Genomic DNA, 22,500 nt, shown 5'->3' with positions numbered 1-22,500 from the left:
CCCGGGCCTCCGTAGTGGCAGCCGGGAACTCTAACCACTGCCCCACGAGTGTGTGTAGAGTAACGTTGGCCTTGGGAGACATGGTGAGTGATGATGAGTCAGGTTTCCGTGGAGCTCATATTGTGAGTATGGTGATTAAAGTATGTGGTGAGTGTGTTGTGAGTTGAGATGAAAACACAGTGAATAGAATTAATGAAGAGTGTTTTGGAGTAGTGATATGGTGAGTGGAGGAATGAGGTAATGTATGGTGAGTAGGATTATGTTAGTGAAACATGTTTTTACTCTACGTGCCGTTAGGCGATTTTATTAACCTCTCTGATGACCCACCTTCGAAGCCCATTATTACGAAGAGCCCAGCTTCCACTCGGAAAACCCAGAGGTACCTATAAATAATATCCAATCCACTCTTTGTACTCTCACAACGCGTCCAATTTAACTAGGCACCCAAGCCCCGCCCACTTTTTTGGATGTACGATAACCACTTGTTTCTGAGTGGCGAGAGTCGATTCTCAGCGTCCCTCTCATCTCTATTTGCATTCAATTGCAGTTCATTTTGCATATACTTACGACAACAAAAGTCTCCCATCCCCACCCCCACCCCCCACCGGTCTACTTCAACAGCAAACTATAAGTCACAAATACGTGCATTTAGTCCTTTCGCTGCGTAATAGCGGGAAAGGGGTAAGGGTGGCGGGGTGGATTTCCCCCCCACCTCCCCGACCTTTGGCTGAATAAAACCCCCTGGCTGGCTTGATATACACAAAAACACACACAAACAAATACACGCATGTACCCTCTCTCTCTCTCTCTCTCTCTATCTCTCTCTCTCACACACTCTTTCTCTCACTCTGTCTGTTTGAATCATGTATATAAATCTTCATTACAGTACAAATATGTATATACACGTCAACACCTTTGGCCGAATAAAAACCTCTGGCTTGATACATACAAAAACACGCACAAACAAATACACACATGCGCTCTCTCTCTTTCTCTCACTGTCTGTATGTCTGTCTGAATCATGTACGTATATAGTTTTTCATTACAGTACAAATATGTATATACACGTCAACAGCACATTTTACATATACTGTACACACAAAAACACGCATACGCAAATACGTACATGTGCTCTCTCTCTCTCTCTCTCTCTCAACGAGAACATCACAGCCAGCGAATTAGTACTTAACACTCTCCCTCATCTTCATATTCTAATATTCCTAACAGCACTATACACGAGCTTTACACAACAGCTCCGGCGACCTCCATGCTTGGCACTCTATCCCCCCCGCCCCCCGTAACCCCCCTCCCCCCGGAGCCCCCCCCTCCCCCGGGGGACGTTCTCGTTCCCTGTGAGGTCACATTACTAGCCGGAGGAAGATCGACACATTACGAAAGGGATTACTAGCTTGCGGCGTCGTGTTCATTATTAACTTGGGTCGCATTATGGTCGACGGGAGTTAACTACCAGCTACCACAACCCCCTTAAATACCCCCTCCCCCCTAAAACTATCCCCCCCTCTCCCTCCTTCCCCCCATGTCCCCTTACCCCTAAAACTGCTTCACTCGCGCGCTGAGCGTAGAGTCATAGTTTAACAAACATAACAAATGTTGAATAAAAATTATATTATGGAATCTATAAACATGGGATCAAGTATAGGAGCTTTATAGAAATTCAGATACTTCTCATCTTACGGCGCACTTAACATATTTTGTTATGTGAATTAGAATACAAATATGCGTGACGTGTAGTTGGTTGATTACGATATTTTTTCGCGCGCGCACACACACACACACACACACACACACACACACATATGGTTGGTAGAGTTCCCGGCTGCCACTACGGAGGTCCGGGTTCGAATCTCGCCCAGGGCTGAAATAATTTCAGTCACGGTGCTTCGAGTCGTTACTCCAACCCTTATGGGCGGGGTGTTGGGTGTGTGTGTGTGTGCGTGTAATGTCACAGCATTACCCATAGATCAGTCATATATGAGCTCTGAGCTCTCATCCGGAAGGGTAATAGCTGTCGATCACGAGTCCAACACGTGATCCAAGACCATGGTGAACCACACACACACACACACACACACATATCGAACGCTGTTTTTTTTTCCCAACAACTTTGGAAATGTAAACTCAAAACCAATTTTCTTACCCAAATGATATGATCTTTGATCGAGCACGCGGTACTGTTGTCAACAAATGACGAGTCTCCTTAGTTTCGTTTACAGGACTCGAACCTGTGCACTCACCCAGTAAGTAACGGTGACGTGTGTAATCGGCCACTGTACTACAAGAACCGTAGCACCGTAACTAAACGGTTTCCCCACCCCCAGATGCCAAACCGGTTCAAACCGGTTCCGATTCAAAAACCTGCCAAAGCATAATTGGTAACTTATCAAATTTTTGTCCATTTGGAAACTCGCTGGGTTGTGATTTCAAGCCCAGCAATTTGTATAATAATACCAATGAGAAAGAGGCTGATGATGATAATGATGATGATGATTCATTATCAACAGGATCACATAAACAAATGAGCTACACTCAAAACGCACGTGTGGTCTTCCAGAGTAATTTTTCTTAATTTTAGTTAATTTCCTGTTCAGAATTTGGGGGTGGGAGGTGGGGTGGGGGGAAGGGGAGGGGAAGAGGGGAGGGAGGAATAGAAATTTGGTATATTTGACTCTAGACGGAGGCTGCTACCGTGACGAATTCATGTCTTAGTTTCTTAACTTGTTCTCTTACATCCCGTGTTTATGGATTACTGTTTGTTTATCCTCTCTGAGATCACTTCTTCAGCATTGAATAAAATCGTCATGACTCTACTAAATCCAATTAGTTTCTGGTTTCTAGTGTCCCATAGTAAACTCTAGTCTTTTAGGTATCCATGACAACCAGATCAACTAATTTGCAAAAAAAAAAAAAAAAAAAAAAATAGAACAAGAATGAGAATAATATCTTGCCCCGTCTCTCGCAAAACACCCAATTCACCTCAGACCGAACTCGTGAAATCAGCGACCGTAAGCCCAAGTTGTATTAAACGAAGACAGCAAATCCCTCTATTTACGATGGCCCAAACGCTTCCCTTGGGTCAGACAAGGTCACGCTCGGGAACTGCCAGCGTGGCACGACCTAAGTTTGACAAATTTGGGCGTAATCCTCCAATACTCTTTCGTGAAAGCTGTTTGTCGTGCACAGTTGTCGGGTCCTAATGAGACCATTCATTAGCCAATTACCAAACTATATGAACACATGTAATTAAACCTCGCTACGGCCGAATAGCCGTCCGGTCTCACAGACACAGTCCAAGTGGCCTAATCGTCTGTGATAAATATGAATCACACAGGATGTATATGCACTTATACATATATACATACACGTGGCGTCTCTTATCAATGTGACCGATGCATTATGAAGGTCTTAATCATATTTGTACTTTATATATATACATATATATATATATATATATATATATATATATATATATATATATATGTGTGTGTGTGTGTGTGTGTGTGTGTGTGTGTGTGTGTGTGTGTGTGTGTGTGTGTGTGTGTGTGTAATAAAACCACTTGGAAAAATAAAATGCAAGGTGGTCGAACATTTTTTTTTTTCTTAAATAGACGAAAACGTTCGGTCACCTTTCATCTTATTTTTTCATTTTATTACACATTTCGAGAATCACGTGTTTTTGTGATTTATTCGCATATAAATATATATATATATATATATATATATATATATATATATATATTATGGAGTATATCATTGTGGGTAGGCTAGTGACCTTGGTGGTTGAAAACGCGCGCACGCGCGCACACACACACACACACACACACACACACACACACACACACACACACACACACACGCATTCATGTACGCATACGCACACACATTTGGTGCTTTGATAATTTTGTTTTGGTTATTACCAGACGATACATCCACCTTAAAGGATTTTTCAGGTTGGATCATAACCAGGGAGCAATTTCTTTTTTTTCTACAAAAATTACATGTTAAGGGGAATAAATATATCACACCTAAATTCTTTTCAGTTAAATCTTTATTACGTTAAGCCTGGCCAGCCATATTTCATAATCATGAGTGGAATGTATATTTTCTTTCCCGATCAAAGTTTATTTTGGGTAAGCCTTGATATCAAGTTTTTTTTTTTTTTTTTTACTTTTTTTTTTTTACTTTTTTGTGCCTTTAATGTAGACCTTCTTTTTCATTCTAATTTACATTTTTAATTTTATTCATTAATTTATCTATTTTTTCTACTTTTCTGTCAATATACTATCTTATTTATTTAATTTATTTATTTATTTACTATATTTCTTAGAGAAATACTTCCATTCAACTGCGCCTTTATATATACTTTCTTATTTATTTCCATTTCTAATTTCTATCTCCTTAATCTATTCATTTCCTTATCTTATTTATATATTCATCTATTTATTATCCATTTATTTATTGAAGTTATTTTGTATTTATTGACCGATGTATTCATTTCTTTATTCATCGATTTAGCTATTTACGCATTTTTCAATACTGGTTTATATTGTTTATATATATATATATATATATATATATATATATATATATATATATATATATATATATATATATATATATATATATGCAAAGTATGGGAGAAGATTCTCTTGTAAGCATATGTTGTTAAAATCGACAGCATTCTGACAGTGAATACGCACAAGAAGATTAACAACTGTCAGAATGCTGTCGATTTTAACACACACACACACACATACTATATATATATATATATATATATATATATATACACATATATATATAACAAATGTTTAAACAGTTGAACATATATAGAAAACAGTAATGGAAAGTCGGGAGTCTTTGGCTAGGGCTTTCTCAAGCCTAAAAATAATTAATATATACAATAAAATAAACGAATAATAAATAAGACAAATAAATATAATGAAATTAATAGATGAATAAATAAGTTGATTTATTAGTAATAAATTAATAAATGAAAATAAATAAATGAATATCATGCGTCAGTATTGGACAGTGGCAATGAATAAATACACAAATGAATAAAATAAACAAATTAATTAACAATAAATAAAACAAATAAATAAATCAATTAATGATAAACGAATTAACAAAAATAAATAAATGTATATCATACGTCGGTATTGGACAGTAACAATAAATAAATAAATAAATAAATACACAAACAAATAAACTAAACAAATAAATTAATAAATAAATCAAATAAACAAAAATAAAGATATAATTTAATTAATTAATGATAAACGAATCAACAAAAACACACAAACACCATGCGTCATCACCGAACGGCACCAAAGGGAATCCCGACACTTGCAAAGGGAGATTCTATGGTCGGGTCGAGTTTCGTAAAGGCATCGGATCGTGTGAGGAAAGGGATCTGAGTGCCGTCCACCATGATGAGGCACTTGGCACTCGAGACGCGAGTGCCAAGAAAGGCACCGATAGAAGTCTTACGCAAACAGCCGCTGCGTCCCAGTGGAATTGTTAGTTTTTCTTGATAATTATTCGTAATTTTATCATTAACAGTAGTGTTGTTGTTATTATTATAATTGCTTTTAAGGTTAGTTATAACTATACATTATCATTATCGTTATTATTATTATTACGCAAACAGCCGCTCCGTCCCAGTGGAATTGTTAGTGTTTCTTGATAATTATTCGTAATGTTATCATTAATAGTAGTGTTGTTATTATAATTGTTTTTAAAGTTACTAATTGTTATAACTATATATTATCATTATCGTTATTATTATTATTACGCAAACAGCCGCTCCGTCCCAGTGGAATTGTTAGTTTTTCTTGATCATTATTCGTAATGTTATCATTAATAGTAGTGTTGTTGTTATTATTATTATTATTGTTGTTTTTAAGGTTACTAATTGTTGTAACTACATATGTTCATCATCTGTTATCATTACCATTATGATTATCATTGTTTTTAGGGTTACTGTTGTATGTTTTAATTATCTTTATCATCTATTATCTATTATTCGTAATTTTATCATAAATAGAATTGTTGTTGCTATTACTATTATCATTATCATTATAATTGTTTTTAGGGTTACTAATTGTTGTAACTATTTTATATTATCGTTATTACTATTATAATTATTATTACTGATATTATACCACGCATAGAAAACGTGATGTGGTGACGTTACAAGGGATCATCACAATTGGCTCACTCACGTGCTTGCGGGTCCCCTGGATTGAATAAAATCCCCTGGCGGCAAACTAGATAAATAACCCTTAATGAATAACCCTCAATAAATAACCCTTAATAAATAACCTATAATAAATAAATAACCCTTAATGAATAAATAACCCTTAATGAATAAATAACCCTTAATGAATAAATAACCCTTAATAAATAAATAACCCTTAATAAATAACCCTTAATAAATAAATAACCCTTAATGAATAAATAACCCTTAATGAATAAATAACCCTTAATGAATAAATAACCCTTAATGAATAAATAACCCTTAATGAATAAATAACCCTTAATGAATAAATAACCCTTAATGAATAAATAACCCTTAATAAATAAATAACCCTTAATAAATAAATAACCCTTAATAAATAAATAACCCTTAATAAATAAATAACCCTTAATAAATAAATAACCCTTAATAAATAAATAACCCTTAATAAATAAATAACCCTTAATAAACTAAATAACCCTTAATAAATAACCCTTAATAAACAACCCTTAATAAACAACCCTTAATAAACAACCCTTAATAAACAACCCTTAATAAACAACCCTTAATAAACAACCCTTAATAAACAACCCTTAATAAACAACCCTTAATAAACAACCCTTAATCAACAACCCTTAATAAATAACCCTTAATAAATAACCCTTAAATCAAAGCATCGCTACCCAATAAATGGGTAAATAAATCTATCAAAAATAATAACAATAATAACAATAATAATAATGATAATAATAATAATAATAACGAAATAAAATTAAACTAAACTAAACAAAATCTTGGTAATCAATGCACACGCAACGCACATCACAATCACACTCAAGCACAATCACGAACACGCACGCAAACACGCAAACACGAAAGTCCATTCGTGACCACATATTTGAAACGCTTAATTTCTCGCCCTCTCGACAGTGATGACGGCAACCTTCAAAGTCTTCATTCTGGTTACCACCGGACGATTTCATTCGGTTAAGGAAGAAACAAAGTCAAGGATAGCCCAATAGCACGCTTTGTTCTGTACGATTAATCGCTCAACGATGATCGTTCATGGCTCAACGATGATCGTTCATGGCTCAACGATGATCGTTCATGGCTCAACGATGATCGTTCATGGCTCAACGATGATCGTTCATGGCTCAACGATGATCGTTCATGGCTCAACGATGATCGTTCATGGCTCAACGATGATCGTTCATGGCTCAACGATGATCATTAATCGCTCAACGATGATCGTTCATGGCTCAACGATGATCATTCAAGGCTCAACGATGATCGTTCATGGCTCAACGATGATCATTCATGGCTCAACGATGATCGTTCATGGCTCAACGATGATCGTTCATGGCTCAACGATGATCGTTCATGGCTCAACGATGATCGTTCATGGCTCAACGATGATTGTTCATGGCTCAACGATGATCATTAATCGCTCAACGATGATCGTTCATGGCTCAACGATGATCGTTCATGGCTCAACGATGATCGTTCATGGCTCAACGATGATCGCCCAACGATTGTCTAGAGTACTCATTCTTTGTTTTTGAATGGGGCCGTTTTGCTTTGAGCTCCAAAGTACGAAGCTGATCATTTTATTTACCTAAATATGATTACAGAGGATTAAGATGGAGGAGCATATTGACAGGAGACCTTTTGGTCCATAACTAGGTCGGATGCAAAAAAATAAGATAAATAAATAAATAGAAATAAATATATGAATAAATAATAATAATAATACAAATAAATATATAATAATAATAATAATAATAATAATAATAATAATAATAACAATAATAATAACTAGATAATGCCAGTTACCCGCCATTGGCTGTTAGTAGCAGTATAATAATAGCAATTACCTTTAGCCAGAATAAAATCAATATATATTTGGTCAATGTCTTGTGCCTGCAATACTATTCCATATAAGCAATATCTTAGAGATTCACGTGGCAGTACCCCTATGGAACACAGTCACCCAGATTTCTTTTATAATAATAAAAAAATAATAATAATAAAATAAAATAAACAAATAAAAAATCCACATATTTTTTTTTTATCTATTTTCTATGCTTCTATAAGTTCCATGACTTCCTGTTCGCAGTCTTTAAACCTCTCCTTTATCATCACAATAGCTTTATTTCGTTCCTGCTATAATGTCCCAAAGTATAGAAGGTCTGTTAATTGCTAAGAATATAGAACTCATGTAGAGAGCTCATCTTAAAATCGATAGACGCTCAAACGGTTGAACGACCGGGGAGAGCCTGAGAAACGTGAACAACAAATACATCGACGGAGATGTGTACATACGTACACATGTGCACATGTGTACACACATACACATACACACACACTGAAATATGCAACCGTGTTCTGTGTACGTATGTACACACTTCAGTGCGTACAATGTTGAGAGAAAACAACACACCACACATACATGATATTTCTTTAAATGAGCATCACAGCCAGATAGTTTAAAAGTTGGTCAGGGTAGAATGTGAGAAGAGAGAAAGAGAGAGAGAGAGAGAGAGAGCGAGAGAGAGAATGAGAGAGAGCGAGAGAGAGAATGAGATATAGAGAGGGACGAGAGACGAGATAGAGAGAGACAGAGATAGAGCGTGAAAGAGAATGAGATATAGAAAGAGAGACTGGAGAGAGACGAGAAAAAGAATGAGATAGAGAGAGAGACAGAGATACAACGAGATATATATAGAGAGAGAGAATGAGATATAGAGAGATATAGAGCGAAAGAGAGAATGAGACACAGAGAGAGACGAGACGGATAAAGCGAGAGAGAGAACGAGATAGAGATACGAGAGAGATAGGTAGAGAGAGATAGAGATACGAGAGAGATAGGTAGAGAGAGAGAGAGAGAGAGAGAGAGAGAGAGAGAGAGAGAGAGAGAGAGAGAGAGAGAGAGAGAGAGAGAGAGAATTTTATAGTCTTACGGTCTTGGAGGTAGAATATATTAATTAAGTAAAAGGCTATCTCCGTAATAGATGAATAAACGAGTAAATAGCAATTAGAATGATAAAATTTGATAATGAAATACTAATAAATGTATCAATTAAATTGATAATTTAACCAAACCACTTGGATCTACAGGTTACAAAATACTCAAAAACTATAACTATGGTCTTCTATTTTTTTTTCAATCTTTATCAAATGCTCCCTTTCAATAGATCCTTCGTTATTCTAGATCTTATTTATAACTTTCAATATATGTAAGATTAGCTCATTTGTTTCTTCTAAATTCTAAAAATGGCCCAATTTGGGTTTCCGATATCAAGGAACAACTGTTACGATTAAAAATTGCAATCAAAAACACAGCAGTGGTTTACATGTGGCGTCACACTAGTCATTTCTCGCTAGCATGCTATTTGGTTTTGCTATTTCCTTTGAGTAGAAACGACTTCGGTTACGATTTTTTTTTCTTCAAAATTTCCAAAATGTCAAATTTCAAAATTTTCAAAATTTTCAAAATTACTCTTGCGTCATATAGTTAGAAACTGAATGACGAATTAAGATTAGTTAAACCTAGAATACGAATGTTAGAACACATTATTAAGATGTTCTTACGTAAGCCTAGAACATTGTAACCGAATTGGTTGCTACTCGAACGAAATAGCAAATGCAAGTAGCATGCTATCCTAGTGAACCGCCAACCTTATGTAAAAGACATAGCGACAAATATGTCACACTAACATGTCCACTAAGGCTTACATCCCACTAACACAAAATGTGCCACGCTAATAGAAATGCTTGCAAATGGTGCGGTGATACAGATGAGGCATACAAAAGCAGTTGCCTCCTTGTCGCAGTTTAGGCGTTAATTCACACACAAACTGCAGAGTAAAATGAATTCGTGTATGCTTTACTACTGCTACACATACAGACACAATGTACATATATATACACATATATACATATACACACAAACATGCATACATACGTACACACACACATACTATAAAAATTATACCATTAACATATAAAAAAAAAAAATTCTGATATATGTATATAAACAAAATGTCTCATTTATGTTAGACCAAACTAGGTAGAAACACACACGCACGAACACACACACATACACTTACACATACACACGCACACATATACGCAAATACAAATTCACATATACACAGAAGGACACACAAACACAGTCACATACACACACACGCGTGCACACATAATGCTGAAATACACACGAATCTAGTCCAAACACACACACACACACACACACACACACACAGAGGCAAACACACGAAGTCATACGCAAACGCACAAACATACACACACACACACGTGCACACATAATCATATTGAAATACACACGAATCTAGTCCGAAACATACACATACACACAAACATACACACGAAGTCATACGCAAACATTCATACATACACACACACACGCGCGTGCACACATAATCATGCTGCAATACAAACGAATCTAGTTCTAAACACACACCACACACACACACATCCACCCACCCAGCCTCACACACACACACACACACACACACACACACACACACACACACACACACACACACACACACACACACACACACACACACACACACACACTATACACATGTATACCTACAGGCATATTACCACATACAGATGGCGCACACACACACACACACACACACACACACACAAAACCACCCACCCAGCCATACACACACACACACACACACTATATATATATATGTATACCTACAGGCACATTACTACATACAGATGGTACACACACACACAGCCACCCACCCAGCCATACATACACACACACACACACACACACACACACACACTATACATATGTATACCTACCGGCATATTACCACATACAGATGGTACACACACACTCACACACACACGTACATACCCACACACAGAAAACCAGAGGGGGAAGAGAAACAAACGCGCCTGCAAATGCAAACACCTACGAGCTCGTGAACAGCCGCAAAATGAATACACCATTACGACTCCAAAGCAAGGCGGGCACTAGAACGCACATACCCATTCTCAACAACACAAACAAACGCAGGCATACGAGCGCACGCCCGCGCGCCCGCGTACGCGCAGGCCGTACCAAGCACACATTAGGTTAGGTCTGTTTTGTCTTTCTTTATCGCTCTCTTTCTCTCTCTCTCTCTCTCTCTTTCTCTCAGTTCCTTCGCTTCCTACCCTATGCATCTCTCCTTCCCTCTGTTATTTTTTAATAATATAAAACACACATACAAACACACGTACGCACTCATATGCACATACACAAATACACACACACACACATACATACATGCACACAGGGATACACACACACACAAACACGTACACACTCATATGCACATATACACATACATACACACACACACACACACACACACACACACACACACACACACTCGAGCACTTCACCCTGCAACATAGAACGTCCAACACACTACCCGCTCTGGGCACGAGATGCTTCCAGTAATACTGCAAGTCGTTAATGTCTCCTCTGGGCAAGGAGATGGGTGTGTGTAAGATCACAGTATCACCCACAGATCGGACAATACGAGCTATAAGCTCTTATCTGGTAGGGTAATATTTGTCTATCACGAGTCTAGCACGTGATCCAAGACCATGGGGGGCTCTCTCTCTCTCTCTCACACACGCACACATACATACACACACACACATATGAACACACACGCACACACATACAGACATTATATAATTACACACACACACACACACACACACACACACACACACACACACACATGCACAAAGACATATACAGTCTAACACACACATTGGCACCGAGAAATGGGGCGGGGTGGGGGGATAGGGGGTGGTGGGGGAATAGAGGGTTGGGAGGGAATGGGGGGGGGAGTGGCAGGAATCCCTGGAACCGAACCGAACCGAGACCGGTTCTGGGACTCGATCCAGAACCGAACCGGAACCGAAGACAGAATCTGGGACTCGAACCGAATTTCAAACTGTGCTTTGTTTGAAGGTATAGGACCCCATTATCAAACCAGGGTGCGATAAGAGATAAGGGAAGCCTTGATACGGCAGCAAGCACAAGTGCAAGCAAGCAAGCAAGCAAGCAAGGCAAGCAAGCAAAGGACACGAAAGCCTGGGAACAAATGAACGACGCTATGCCTACTCAGTGTGAAATCTATCGTCATACACTTTGGTGGGTTATGATTGTGAAAAGAGATTTTTCTTTATCTCTTTCTCAAGAAGTGAAAGAAGATTCACAAAGGAAAGGCCATTTGGTCCATGACAATGCCAACAACAAGGTTAAATAAAGAAGAGCGTGTGTATTGATACGGAAGATAAATTAAGTACTAAAGGAGGAGAGGGAAGGATATGAAGAAGTAATAGAAGAGGAAAAAGATTAGAGAGGATGAAGAAAAAATAGTAGAATAATAATAAAAATGAAAAAAAAGCAAGAGGAGAAGGTGGATGATAAGAAGGTGAAGATTATGATGAAAAGAGGACAATAATGAGAAGGAGGAGGAGGAGATGAAAGGAAGGAAAAGAATGAGAAGATAAATATGAAAAGAAGGAAAAGAATGAGGAGAAGATGAAGTGGAATAAAAAAGGAGACTAAAATAAAAGGCGAAGGTGGTGTAGGAGGTGGAGGGAAAAAAAAAGAAAAAGAAAAAAGAAAAAAGAAAACAACAACGGGGAAGAAAGGAGCGAGAAGCGTGCGAACTTCGTGAGTGTGGTGGCGACACGGGTCGGCGCCAGTTTTCACCCGACACCTCGGCTCAAAATGGCTGCCAAGTTGTTGGCTCCAATTCGTCATTTGTCAGCTACGCTGGTGACTGGAACCGAAAGGAACCCGGGGGTACAAAAGGATCCTCCGAGAACCGACTAAAAAATCGGGTAAAAGAGCGAACGCGGATGAAGGTTTGGTTTCTCTGTACAAGCGAACGAGTGTATGAATATCCTGGCAAGGTCGCCATTACACTGAAGCTCTCTCAATGGTGGCGAGTTATTGTCACCTCCCATAGAAAACATCGGTCTCCTATCCCTGACAAAAATAAGTAAATAAATGATAAAATAGATAAATTTACATAAACAAGTAGATGAATAGATTCAGATCCCTGTGAAACTAGTTACGAAGGTGAGGTTCTGAGGAAGGGAAAGAGGGAGGGAGGGAGAGTGCGCGAAACAAAATGAGGATGAGAAATTGAGAGACAGAGATAACGATAGAGACAGACAGACAGATACAGATACAAATACAGACACAGAGACAGTGACAGAATTAAATAGACAGAGAGAGGAATGAGGATTGGAGAGAGAGGCAGGGAATAGGGGAGAAGAGAGAGAGGAGTGGGAGGCTGAAGGGGGGGGGAGAGAGAGACGCGGAGGCAAATCTGTTTCGCAATAAACTCCACAAGAAGAGCTGGGCCGCCGGGCTGGGCTAGTCCTTTCCGTACTTTCTATTTATTTATTTATCTATATATATTTATTATTTATTCATTTATATATTTATTTATCTATCTACACACACACACACACACAATGTGTGCAAAAACTATACAAGAATTTAAGAGCAAACTAGATGCTGAAAGATACAAAGACGGGTCACTACGAGCATAGCTCTTCCCGTATAATACAAATAGGTAAATATACCGTGTGTGTGTATATATATATATATATATATATATATATATATATATATATATATATATATATATATATATATATATATGCTAATAAGAACACGGGTACGTGTGTTCACTTATGCAAAGTAGACCACTTGGAAAAAGAAACTAACAAAGCAGAGCGCTTTCGTATATTACATCCAGTGCAAAAACAAAAAGTAATATACGAAAGCGCTTTGCTTCGTTAGTTTGTTTTTGAAAGGGGTCTACTTTGCATATATATATATATCTATATATATCTATATATATATATATATATATATATATACATATATAATTATTTCCCTATATATCTACTTATTTATCTAGATATTCATTTAATGACTTACATATTTACCTATTTGATTATTCATCTATCTATATACTATATTTTCAATTATTTATTTGCTTATCTACTAGTGTTTACTTATGTTTATTCTTTTATCTATTTACTTGGTATCTATTTATCAATTATCTATTTTTTCAATTAACTTAGCATATATACTATTCATATATTTCATTCATTCACTTACTCTTTACCTATTCATATAATTGTGTACATATTTCTTTACCTAATTGGCTTATAAAACAATAATTTCCACATTTTCTAATGTAGTTAACTTGTACCATTTCATCTATTCATTTGCCTATTTAGTTATAAATCCTTTTCTTTTTATTCATTGCATTCCCTAAGTACTATTTATACAATTACGTTTTTTTTTTCGTTTAGTGTCGTCCAATTCCTTTATTTGTCTAACAAATTAACCACTTTCTAGTCCTCCTTTGTCTTTTACTTCAATGTTGTTGTTGTTGTTGTTGTTGTTGTTGCGCGCACAAGGACACATAATCGCATACACAAACACACAATCACACACGGTCACATACACACAAACACACACACACACACGAACACATACACGAACAAACACATAGACACGGACAAACGCAAACACCCACACACGGTCACATACATACACACACGAACAAACACATACACACACACACACACGGACACACATACACAAACACACGAACAAACACACGGCCACATACACAAACACACACACACTACACAGACATGCTGCAGTCACATCGTCTCGACAATTGAGTAAAACGGTTTAGAGCGAATTTAATGCTTCTGCTTCTTCATGTATTCACGGACGGGCATGATGACGTGGGTGTTGCCTGTGCCGAATGCGTGAGGGGTTCCTCCCCGCTGGAGAGCAACGCGTGACATCAACACGTCATAGTCTGTCCAGCACAGATTATCATAGACACGCACCCACGCACACACACACACAACTCGTGGCGCAGTTGGTAGAGTTCCCGGCCGCCACTACGGAGGTCCGGGTTCGAATCCCGCCCAGGGCTGAAATAATTTCAGTATCGCTGCGCTGCGGGTCGTTACTCCAACTCTCGTGGGCGGGGAGTTGGGTGTGTGTGTGTGCGTGTAAGGTCACATCATTACCCATAGATCGGTTATATACGACCTCTGACCTCTCTTCCGGAGGGAAATAGTTGTCGATCACGAGTCCAACACGTGATCCAAGACAATGGTGAATCACACACACACACACACACACACACACACACACACACACACACACACATACACACACACACTGTGCAATCTATTCCTCCGTACCTGTGGTAATATACATCAGGCTTAGGTCAAGACAGTTGGAGCACGTAAACGCGTAGGTTAATATAGGCCCGGCGGTAAGACCGTGGGTTAGCAGAACAGTGGGCCAGAGGGCAAATGAAAACCACATAAAGTGTTCATCGAGATCTTATGATCTTTGTGAAGTACACACATACACACACGCACACACACACACACACAAGCGCGCGCGCACACACACACACACACACACACACACACACACACACATACACTCATATATATATATATATATATATATATATATATATATATATATATATATATATATAAATATATATATATATATATATATATATATATATGTATATATATATATATATATATATATATATATATATATATAAGTGTGGTGTGTGTGTGCGCGCGCGCGTGTATGATTCATCATGGTCTTGGATCACGTGTTGGACTCGTGATCGACAGCTATTACTTTTCCGGATGAGAGCTCAGAGCTCATGTATAACTGATCTATGGGTAATGCTGTGACCTGACACACACACACACACACACATCTCCAACTCTCCCATTCACGAGTTGGAGTAACGACTCGCAGCGCAGTGATACTGAAATTATTTCAGCCCTGGGCGGGATTCGAACTCGGATCGCTGTAGCAGCGATTGTGAACGCTACCAATGCGCCGTCGAGTCGCTCTCTGTGTGTGTGTGTGTGTGTGTGTGTGTGTGTGTGTGTGTGTGTGTGTGTGTGTGTGTGTGTGTGTGTGTGTGTGTATTCACAAGTCTCAAGAAAATCTCCTTATTTCAATTATCATTCAATGATTGTGTATTTTTGTTCAGCATTTCGAATTTGGTCCTGCTATGGACCAGAAGGTCATCAACTGAAATCCTCTTTTTCTGTAAACCCTACAGTGATACAAAAGCTGCAGCCCCCATCCACCTGTGACGAGAAGTTCTGAACACAAGTGTTGTACATACTGGGTTTTAATGGGAACTAAAGAGGGAGAGGGAGAAAGAGAGAGAGAGGAGAGAAAGAGAGAGAGAAGAGAGAGGGAGAGAGAGAGAGATAGGAGAGAGAGAGAGAGAGAGAGAGGGAGAAAGAGAGAGAGAGGAGAGAAAGAGAGAGAGAAGAGAGAGGGAGAGAGAGAGAGATAGGAGAGAGGTGAAGAGAAGGAGCAGAAGGGGGAGTGGGGTGAGAGGAGGAGGAGAGAGAAGGAGAGAGAGGGGGAGAGAAGGGGAGAAAGAGAGAGAGAGGGGAGAGGGAGGAGAAGGGGGAGTGGAGGTGAGAGGAGGAGAGTGACAGAGAGGGGAGAGAGGGAGAGAGAAGGGGAGAGAGAGAGAGAGGACAGGGGGTGTGGAGGTGAGAGAGAGAGAGGAAAGGGGGGAGAGAGGAAAAGGGGAGAGAAGGGAGAGTGGGAGTGTGTTGAGGGGGTGAAAGGAGAGAGATTAAGATGGAGAGAGAGAGAGAGAGAGAGAGAGAGAGAGAGAGAGAGAGAGAGAGAGAGAGAGAGAGAGAGAGAGAGAGAGAGAGAGAGAGAGAGAGAGAGGTGATAGAAAGTCGAGTTATGCAAAACCTTATCTTATTCTATGTTATCCTATTCTATTTATTTTCTTTTAAAATTTTTCTAAATACAAAGTAATCTAGACGTTTGCTTACTTTCCATGGTGTATGGTTGCCTCCCTCACGGATTCTTAGTTCGCATCTTCACACTTACCTAAAGGGACAAGGGAGAGGGAATTCAGTTAAGTACACAGTTAAGTTAACAATTGTCACTTAATATTTAGTTACCTGGTAGAATTTTTTTTACTTCGTTTAAGCTCTTAACTACCCTCACTTACAAGGGGGGTAGCCAAAAAGAAAAAGGCATAAAATCATTCCCACCCATTCCATCTATAGTTAGATCTAAGAAAGAAAAATAATCCAATAAATCTTGACAAAACTCTCTCAATTACTCCACTGAAGAACTTGAAATGTTTTATTCTGGCCAGATCCAAACATGAGAACATAAGAATGAAGAGACTGCAGGAGACCATAAGGCCTACACTAGGCAGTTGCATATCCATTACCATCTATATCGATAAAGTTGTCTAACCTTCTATTAAAACAACCGATAGTTTCAGCGCTCACTAAAAGATCCTCAGATTCGAGTTGACCTGAGTTGACCCTTGACCGAGAACGGCTTCTGACCCAGCATCGACGAAAAAACGAAAGAAAAATAAAGAAAAAATAAACAAAGTCACCTGACCCAACATTGGAGACAGAGAAAAGAAAATCTAGTTTCTAGATTTCAGTCTCTTATACCAAACTCTCCTAGAAACTAACAGTCTCCTAGGAACTATTATAAACAAGCTGATGATAAATAAATTAATAAATAAACAAAACAATCAGATCAAACAAACCAAATTCATCAAATAATAAAATAAATCAGACGAATACAACTCCAACCCCTCAAGCCGCAAGTCGATTAAAGGAATAACAGCCTTATGTTCAGAAGTAATAAGGTCTGTTGTTGATATTCACCATGTCTGGTTTAGGCCTTTAAGAAGACCCATAGTATCGAATCCGGTATTTCAAAGGATTTTGTCGCTCGGCAGGCAATTTCATTCAGGTAGATCTAAAATAAATAAATAAAATAAATAGAAATAAAAATAAAATAAAAAAGAGTAAAAAGCTGAGGGTTCAGTCTATTCGACGTCACCATAGGCGGATACATAAAGAGAGCGAGAGAGAGTGTGAAAGAGAGAGAGAGCAAGCAAGACCGAGAACAAGAGCGTAAGAATGAGAGCAAAAGAGAGGTATATGCAAACATCTGTGCATCGAGGCTTCACGACTGGAGGACATACCCCGAAAAAGAGCGAGAAAGAGAGAAAGAGAGAGAGAGCAAGGAAGACCTAGAGCAAGAGCGAAAGAAAGAGAACAACCAAGACACCGAGACCAAGAGGCAAGAGCGGCAGGAAAGAGAGTAAAAGAGAGAAGAGAGAAGAGAGTAAGTGAAATTATGAGTACATCAAGCCTTCGGGACAGATGTCATCCCACGTTGCTGAGCCGGGGTGGTCTGACAGCGGCCCACAAGGCGACAACGCGGACAGGATATACTTATCGGATTGGATATCCCCTACTCTATACTTGTCTACGTGAGTGACATTAAACACCCTTTAGGCGATGCACGGGACCTGGTGCTCACCCATACAAGCTTGTGTATGCACGTGTACTTTGGGTATGTATGGATACAGAAATATGCATATACATGCACACACACACAAACACACACAAATTATATATATACATATATATATATATATATGTATGCACAAATATTACATGTACACATATATATGCATTTATATATACATATATATACACACACACATACATACACAGACGTACACACGCGTGCATACACAGTCATATGCCTGAATATAACATATATATATATATATATATATATATATACATCTCATAGACCTATTTACATAATCTTACATTAACACATGCATATAGCATTAAACCAACATATATGCATAATCCTTATCATGGTCGCTTTAAAACACACAGCCGACTGTGTGTAAACAAGAGAAAAATTCTATCATATAATTACGACATTTCGCTCCTAATTTGGGCATCGCGATTTGAGCTCTTCATGCCTAAAGTGGGGAGATGGGGAGTAAGGGGGGAGTAGGGGGGGAGTTGGGGGGCTGGGGGGAAGCTCCCTCAACTGACTAAAATTGCCTTATGTTCACAAGAACAGAATCCTTGTTGTATGTCTCTGTGACATGGTAATGTATATATGAGCCTTGACGTGACATCCGTGCCCAGCCATCTACGGCCCCCTCTCTCCCTCCTCTCTCCCTCCCTCCCTCCTTCACTCCCTCCCTCCCTCCCTGCACCGCTCTCTCCCTCCCTGCACCCCTCTCTCCCTCCCTCCTCTCTCCCACTCTCCCTCCTTTCCTCCCCTCCACCTCCCTCCTTCACTCCCTCCATCCATCCACCTCCCTCCCTCCTCCCTCTCTCCCACTCTCCCTACCTCCCTCCTTTCCTCCCCTCCATCCACCTGCCTCCCTCTCTCCCTCCATACCTTCCCTCCCTGCCCCTCTCTCCCTCCCTGCTCCCCTTCACTCCCTACCTCCTCTCTCCCACTCTCCCTACCGCCCTCCTTCCCTCCATCCACCTAACTCCCTCTCCATCCACCTAACTCCCTCCCCACCTCTTATTCGCTTAATGCTTTATAACTTTAATCCACCAAGTCCTTCCATACGCCTTAAAATGCTTAACTTGCATCAACTTCCATTTTACTTTCAACTCGTAACTTTGCAGAGACAAAAACGAAAAAAAAAAAAAAAAAAAAAAAAATCCCTCTTGGTTTCTTCTCGTGCCTCTTCTCAGAGGAAACAACTTTTAATGAATAAAATATTCGTCACCTTTACATTCTCTCGGCCTCGAAAAAAGCATCGATGCCGCAATGTGTATAAAGATATTTCCCTCCACCACCTGGGCGACGGGTCCTCTCGTTCCCCGGGAGGAGGAGGAGGAGGAGGAGGAGGAAGGAGGAAGAGGATGTGGAGGAAGAGGAGAACTATGTGGAGGGGGAAGAAGAGGAAGTGGAAGAAGAGGAGGAGGAGGAGGAGGAGGAGGAGGAAGGAAGAAGAGGATGTGGAGGAAGAGGAGAACTACGTGGAGGGGGAAGAAGAGGAAGTGGAAGAAGAGGAGGAGGAGGAGGAGAGGAGGGAAGAAGAGGATATGGAGGAAGAGGAGAACTATGTGGAGGGGGAAGAAGAGGAAGTGGAAGAAGAGTTGGAGGTTAAGAAGGGAAGAAAGAAGAGGAAGTTGAAGAAGAGGAGGTAAAGGAGGGAAGGAAGAAGAGGAAGTGGAGGGACAGGAGGAGATAAAGAAGGGAAGGAAGAAGAGGAAGTAGAGGGAGAGGAGGAGATAAAAGAGGGAAGGAATAAGAGGAAGTAGAGGAGGGAAGGAAGAAAAGGAGGAGGAGGAAGAGGAGAACTATGCGGAAGGGGAAGATGAGGAAGAGGAAGAAGAAAAGGGATAGGGAGGAGAAGAAGAGGAAGAGAAAGGGGGGAGGAGGAGGACGAGGAGAAGAGGAAGAGAAGGGAGAACTAAAAGCAGAGGAGGAGGAGGAGATGGAGGACGAGGAGAAGAAGAGGAAGAGGAAGGAGGATTAAAAGTAAGAGGAATTCATAATGAAAAACCATACACGATCCAGACCCATGAGTATTCACGCACACACACGTACACACGTACACACACACGTACACACAAGCACACGTACACACGCACACACGTACACACAAACACACCCACACACAGACACACGCACACACGTACACATACAAACACACGTACACATGCACAAACACACACACATACACACGCACACACATACATGTACACACACATACACACACACGTACACACACACACTTAGAATTAGCACAAATCAAACCAGTAGCGTACTGCAACCTCTAATATCTTATTTAGTAAATTCAAACATGATAAATAATTACACGTAATTTTCTTCCTTTAATCAGCTTACACACTTCCATTTCGAAAATTCTTCATTCCACATATGAATCATTGAGGAAGCCTTCTATCGCCCTATCCCTTTTCAATCAATTATTCATGTCAATCGGACAAATTGCTCATTCTATCATCCATTTTGAATCAACTTTTATAACAGTCTATTTCTTCCAAATTAAGATTAATGATCTCCTGGTAACCTGGGCAATTTACCATCAATCAATGCAACCTCCTGCAACCTACTGCAACCTACTGCAACCTCAGGTCACACCTGGTAACTAAGGTCATGGGTCTACGCCAGGAGACGTTGAGTAGCTGCGGCCGGAGCCGTCACGTAATTATGCCCTTCAGGGACTGTTGTGGAACAAGTGACTAACATTCACTGCTGGCAATCGTACAGGAGTGAAGGATTCGAACCTATGCCCTTCAGGGACTGTTGTGGAACAAGTGACTAACGATCACTGCTGGGAATCGTACAGGAGTGCGGGACTCGAACTCACACGCAAAGAAACGTGTATTTGGCGCCACCAGAACTGGAGAAGTTTTGTGTCACGTGTCACGCCGTGTGACACGTGACGCCTGTCGTGTCATGTGACACAGAAATAATCTAAGAAAGAAGAGAGAGTGAAAAGGAGAGAGAAAGAGAGATGAAGAGAGAAGATACGAGAGAAAGAGATGAAGAGAGAGAGAAGGAGGGAAAAGGAGAGAGTGGGAGAGGTGAGAGAGAGATGAAGAGAGAAGATGAGAGAGAAAAAGAGATAAAGTGAGAAGATAAGAGAGATGAAAAGAGACAGAAATAGAGAGAGAGAAAGACAGCGAGAAATAGAGACAGCAAGAAATAGAGAAAGAGAGAGAGAGAGAGAGAGAGAAAGAGAGATAGCGAAAAATAGAGAGAAAGAGAGACAGCGAAAAATAGAGAGAGAGACAGAGACAGCGAAAAATAGAGAGAGAGACAGAGACAGCGAAAAATAGAGAGAGAGAGAGAAAGAGAGCGAGAAATAGAAAGAGAGAGAGAGAGAGAGAGAGAGAGAGAGAGAGAGAGAGAGAGAGAGAGAGAGAGAGAGAGAGAGAGAGAGAGAGCTACTGCCACAATAGCAAGATCCCCGTCTCTCGGAGGCGTGGCCCTGTACCCGAGGCGAGAGCCGGAAGCCAGTGGGCGTGCGGGCGTACGAAGTAATAATGAAACACCGGCGCGACTGAGCCGGCTAAGAGCGCGGGCGTGAGGGTTTTGGGCGTGCAGGGGCGAGGTCATGGGCGTGTCGGCTCACGGGCGTAGAAATTTGATCAAGTAAGTGCGGAAACCAGCTTATAAACAAATAAAACGTGATAAAAGTTGAACGAGCATTAAATATAGGAATGGAATTACTAAACCAAAGGATTAATATTAATTACAGATCTTGAAAAGAAAG

General features: G+C 39.7%; 1 protein-coding gene across 12 annotated transcripts in view; it reads right to left on the bottom strand.

The window, feature by feature from the left end:
- LOC143022150 (uncharacterized) overlaps positions 1 to 22,500 on the bottom strand; it is a 630,899-nt gene that overhangs the window by 400,857 nt on the left and 207,542 nt on the right. For 8 of the 12 annotated variants that reach the window (XM_076180183.1, XM_076180188.1, XM_076180186.1 and 5 more), the window contains one exon: positions 17,219 to 17,276. The exons of the other annotated variants lie outside the window; for them this stretch is intronic. In XM_076180183.1, the coding sequence (XP_076036298.1) occupies positions 17,219 to 17,225 (7 nt within the window). In that variant the 5' untranslated portion in view covers positions 17,226 to 17,276. The remainder of the gene's footprint in view (positions 1 to 17,218; positions 17,277 to 22,500) is intronic. 12 annotated transcript variants of the gene reach the window in all.

Source organism: Oratosquilla oratoria, chromosome 44, assembly GCF_046742065.1.
Source record: "Oratosquilla oratoria isolate Oo_2021 chromosome 44, ASM4674206v1, whole genome shotgun sequence".
Lineage (NCBI taxonomy): Eukaryota > Metazoa > Arthropoda > Malacostraca > Stomatopoda > Squillidae > Oratosquilla > Oratosquilla oratoria.
Note: the sequence above shows the minus strand (reverse complement) of the source record. Positions and strands in the feature narration are given on the sequence as shown.